The 5289-nt window shown below is 51.9% G+C and overlaps 1 protein-coding gene across 1 annotated transcript in view; it reads right to left on the reverse strand.

Moving 5' to 3' along the window:
• Positions 1-4286: 4286 nt before the first annotated feature.
• The window catches only part of LOC104465187 (interferon lambda-3-like), a 1055-nt gene continuing 52 nt past the window's right edge, over positions 4287-5289 (reverse strand). Inside the window, exons 2-6 of the mRNA XM_010078127.1 lie at positions 5187-5264; positions 4985-5056; positions 4666-4809; positions 4495-4575; positions 4287-4382 (exon numbers count right to left, since the gene is read on the reverse strand). Coding sequence (XP_010076429.1) covers positions 4287-4382; positions 4495-4575; positions 4666-4809; positions 4985-5056; positions 5187-5264 — 471 coding nt within the window. The remainder of the gene's footprint in view (positions 4383-4494; positions 4576-4665; positions 4810-4984; positions 5057-5186; positions 5265-5289) is intronic.

Genomic DNA, 5289 nt, shown 5'->3' on the forward strand with positions numbered 1-5289 from the left:
TGCGGAGATCTCGCGAGAGTTGAGGGGGAGTGAGAGGGGCGCCTGCCGGGTTCTCGCGAGAGTTGGGGGTGGCGGCAGGGGCCGGGGCCGTAGCTCGCTGCCGGCAGGGGGGCGCCCATTTCCTGAGCTCCTGGGGGGTGTGAGCGCAGGGCTGTGAGAGACCGCCGCGGTTCGATCAGACCCGCAGCCCGCAAAACCTTAGGGTGGGCATACACTGAACAAATTCTTCCAGTCAGTAGCTTCCAAAAAATAACCAAAAGCAAGCCCTTAGAGCAGCATCCAGGTGAGAGGGTTTGATACCAGAGACGAGGCAGGCTGGGCAGGCACTGGAATGCTGCCCCTTCCCCGTCACTGACAGGAAAATTGGAGTTCAGCTGAGTCAAATCGAGTTAAACCAGTACAGAACAACAACTCAGAGGCCTGAGATTGTCTCAGCCCTTTCACAAGCTTAATGCAAAAGACAAGCACCCCGGTGAACTGCCTTTTCCACATGTCTGCCTGTTAACTGCTGGGCCGCTTCCAACTGCTGGCGCTCTGGTTTTCAGCTGGAAAACAACTGTAACCAAAAGATGAAGAAAAAATAGTATGTGTTTAGAATAACCTGCTCTCTGCTGTCTGGCTTTAGCAGGGTAGACGGCAAGAAGGGAATTCAGAAAGAAAACTCCAACATGTGTATCTGTGCCAACAATGGCTGGAAAGTGACCATGGCGGCCCTCCTTTTCCTACCCCCATGTTTAAAAATTGACAACTTTAAGAGGAAAACAATCTCCAAAATTATCCAAAACACTCAATCCTAGAGGTTTTTTTCTGGTTACAGATTAATGCAAGCGCATATTGACCCAAAATGAGCCCATGGGCTAGCTGTAGAGATTCAGGAAAGAGCCAGGACCGTGATGGGGCACCTCACACCATGGGTACATCTCTTCAGACCTTCTGCTGTTTCTGTGTCTGAACTGAAACACAGGGGGGAGCATGCCTCTCTCCTTGTCCCTGGAGAAAAGGCAAAGCACAATTAATTCCCTCATCTCACCTGCAGCTGAAGGTTCTTGCCAGGGCCTTGAGCAAAGCTCAAAATGTGTCTCTGTCCCCAGCAGCCCTTTCCCCAGCCCTAAACTTCATTGCCGTGATAACTCTGCCAACACCATGGAGCTAACACACATCGATGAGAAAGAAATACTACTTACTCACAGCTGGTCAGGTTGGACGCTTGGTGTTGCAAAGCAGCTCCCAATTCCTTGCCAGCTAGCGAGCCTCAAAAATAAAGACCACCATCAAGGTGTGTTGGTAGTTGTTGAAATAAAGTGCCTGGGAGAGACAAGCAGGTCAGTGGGGCTTTATTTGCTATGTGAGAGATTTTGCAGCTGCGATCGGCCCTGCAAGGGATCAAGCTCCTGACACCATGTCTGTTGCCAAATTACGTCGCTAGATCGCAATCACGTACCCTGCAGGCACAACTCTTGCATAGGGTACTCCCCAGCATGCAGCAAGTGTTGCTCTGGGCACTAAAAGCATCTCAGAGGCCAATTTCCACCAACCAAGCACCTTCCAGGAGAAGCAGAGGGGCTCACTCTGAGCTACAAAAAGCTGGCAGGGGGGCTGGGCTAATGCTGGCTAGCTGGAGCACTTGCAGCTCCATCCCCATCAGCCCTGCTCCCAGCACCCTGATGAGCTTGGCCACTCCCTCACTGAAGCCTGGCCCATCTGGCAAAGGAACAAAATAGTCTCCCCAGCCTTAATTTGCAGGAAACTACACTTTGCATGGGCAATACAGGGAGGTTAACGTGCCAAAGGCAGCCATCCAGGGGAGCAGGTAAGGTATCATCACTGTTTGCTGGGAGTGATTTCTGCCCTTGTCTTCTGTGCAGGAGAGCTGTGCTGTGACCCTGCTGCCACTCAGGGAATAGAGCTGATTTCCTTCCCTGGAGGTGGACACGCAGGCAGCCTGCAGCAGCATCACATATTGTTTTGTGGCAGACGCATTTTGCAATGACTTGGTACATACCTTAATGAGAGCAGGATAATCTAAATACAGCTGTTTTGAGGAATGAATGAAACACCTTCTCCCTCATTAGGGCTTTCCTCTCCAGATCTGTATCTCATTTGGATATTGCAGCATAGCACTTCTGGTCAGAAATGTTTTAAAAACAACCTCCCCCATAAATGTTGGCTCTACGTAGGCCCCATGGAGAAGGATTTCTCAGGAGACTTCAAAACCAAGGGATAAAACTGCAAGTGGGGTTGGGAGAAGGGGTTGCTGGGGTGGACTTCTCCAAAGCAGGCACTGATGGCATCTCCCTTTTCCTGGGAGTATGTGGCCAGACGGGCAAAGTATTGCTGCACGGTGTTTTTTGAGAGATGATCTGTGCCTCATTTTAACCACAACCAGGAGCCAATGCGCAATACCAGCCACACTGCCAGGGCTTTGTGTGCCTGTCCGTTATGTTGACCCTACAGCATTTCCCTCCTGATGGCTTTTCATTACCTTGGGTGTCCCTCCTGACATTAGGTGGCAGCAGGTGGGTAGCACCTGGGGCACAGTCAGATGATAATGTCTGTTAAAGCTCCCCAAAGACCCTTGCGTCCAGCCTCTGGCTTCTCCCTGTCCCAGCGAACATGTAGCACGGAAACGCCTCTTGCCAGGGTTTCTGGTTTCAGGGTGGCGTGCGTTCGCATGCTTGCAGCAGGACAGGCTTCTCTCTCGCCTTGGGGTGTGCTTTCCTCTCCGCTTGAAGTCGATATGGTACAAATGTGCAGATGTCTGCTTGAAGGCACGTGCTTGGGGGTATCTCGAGTGACCAGGGCCCATCACTCCTGCAGAAGCAGGTTGCATCCAGCTGCAAAAGACAAAGACAACAGCACTTCCCCACTTTTCTGTCTAGCTACCTTAGTAGAAAGCATAATTTCAAAACAGAAGGGAAAATAAAGCTTCCCCCCACCATCAGCAATGATGGTTTATTTTGAGGGCATCCTTGCAAAGTGGGCATTACCTGGGACATGCTTTGTGACAAGCGTTTATGGCTCACGTCCCCGACTGTCTCTTTGTGGGAAGCTGTGGCCATGTTGTGGCTCAGCCGCTGACAGCTCAGTCGCCATCCCTGCAACCTAAAAGCAGCAACGTTAAAATTACCCCATCCTCAAGCACCCAATGGCTCCCCTGTGCTCCTCTCCTTCCTGCCACCACAACTTGTGCCTTTTGGGTCCCTGGGCTTTGGGTGGTCACCAGGTTTGGGTGATCGCTCATCCCAGGTGTTGCCATCACACTACATGTGGCTGTCATTGCTGGCTGCCCTCCCCCGCTGACTTGTCTCCAAAGAACCAACTACCCAACCTGAGAAAATAGAGATTGAATGAGTTTTGGGTCTGCTCACGAGTCCTTTTCCTCCTCTCCCCACTGAGTGCCTGCCTTCCCCAGCTCCTTGCACATCCTGACCTCCAGTTTGTTGGTTAAATCATTCAAGGTTCTTCTGAGAGCTCCTGGGATGGCGAAACCCAGAGGCTTGCCCAGCCCATACTGGGATGTGAGCATCACATTAGGCTGTGAGCTCCTCCAGTTTCGTGTCCTGATTTGCAGCACCCGACACAGGCATCTGTCATGGAAACAAGCGGCCAGCAGGCTCCTGGCCCCAAGTGGGCAGGGACAGCCCTGGGCAGAACAGCATCCATCTGTCCCCAAAGGCAAACCCCGGGGGGGGAGTCAGAGTGCACCCCTAGAGAGCTGGAGATGAACATGAGTGCCAGAGGTTTGCTAATTTTCAAATTCTCAAAATTGGCCTTGATGTCCTTTCTCACCACCCAATAAATCACTTTTCTGAAGGGATGACATTATAACAAAACGTAGTAAAAACATAGGAGGATAGCTTGTCTGGTTTTGGTATCTATTTTATTTTCAGTATTAAATAGCACATAAAAATAATTTATGCAGGCAAATATACATAATATACTCTGTAATAAATAGCAGGTAAAAAAATAGATTTCCTTAAAATAGTCAGTGTTTTGAAAACCAGCAAAACAAAGATATCGAATAAATACACTAATCCCCGTTGAACAGCATCTTTCAGGAACGGCATTTCTTTAGCTCCTCCCAAGCCATTCATAAATACACAATAAACCCCAATAATTTAAAAGACTGTGAAAAAAAAATTGCTCCCTGAGCTCACATAAATTAGAAAAATGCTTAAATAGGAAATACAGTCCAGTGATGCAATAAAAATAACTTTTCCTGGTCCTTGGGGCATCCTTTGGGGCCAGTGAGCACTGCGCCGTGCTGGCCACGCTGCTGGCGGGGGCTAAGTGCATTGCTCCCGGAGGGCCACACACTGCAGGTCTTTCAGCACTTCAAAGATGTAGATGATGGCAGAGGCCTCCAGGCAGCTGGTGGTCTCCTGTGGCAGGGAGAAGGGATGGATTAGCACCGGAGGCAGGGTGCAGAGGGCCCCGTGCAGCTGTGCGGTCGCTGACACCCTGAAACCCCCTCGCCCTGCTGGCCTGACTTACTGTTTCCCTGGCTGTCTGCAGCTTCTGCAGCCAGTGCCTCAGTTTCCTGGAGGGCTGATGCAAAGGAGCCTCCGTGGCCATCTGCAGGGAAAGCAGTTGTGTAAGGACTGGCGATGCTGCCTGCACCGCCGAGCTGGCCCAAGGCCGGTGGGCTCTGTGGGGGGTACTCACACAGTGTCGCAGGTCCTCCCGGGCTTGGGTGAGGAAGGCCATGGGCTGCTGGCGCGTCCCACTGAAACTGGGGTCAGCGGGGAGCCCCAGCATGGCAATGGTGAGGTTCAGCTCAGCTTCCACCAGCATCATGCGGTCAGGTACCTGCGGGCAGGAGCATCCCAGTTAGGGACCCAAAGCGCCAGGGCTGGCTGTGGGCTGGAGGATGGGGGTCTTGAAGACCTGCTTGGGGGTGGGGATGGAGGTGGGACTGGCTGACAGGAGGTCCCAGCTGGAGTGGAGGGTGTACCCCCTTTTCACAGCATTGCCTTGCTCTTACCAACAGCTCCGCTGGGTTCAATTTCCGATGGAAGAGCTTGATGCATTTGCGGTTTGGCAGCAGAATGTTCTCCTGCAGGCATAAACCAAGAGAGGGACAGATTGAAAAGCTGTCACCTTGATTTTTGGCGATGTTAGGGTCTCAAATTCGACGTCCTCTCTGCCTCACCTCCCGCCAGCCCACAGTCCCCTCTGGTACTTACAAAGTGCTGCTTCATCTTTTGCACAGCCTTCCGCTCGTGGGGTGCGGGGAGCTGGTACTTGGACAGGCTGCAGCTCTTCTTCAGGGCATGGTGGGGGAAAGCA

The sequence above is a fragment of the Pterocles gutturalis genome, unplaced genomic scaffold (assembly GCF_000699245.1).
Source record: "Pterocles gutturalis isolate BGI_N339 unplaced genomic scaffold, ASM69924v1 scaffold30373, whole genome shotgun sequence".
Classification (NCBI taxonomy): domain Eukaryota; kingdom Metazoa; phylum Chordata; class Aves; order Pterocliformes; family Pteroclidae; genus Pterocles; species Pterocles gutturalis.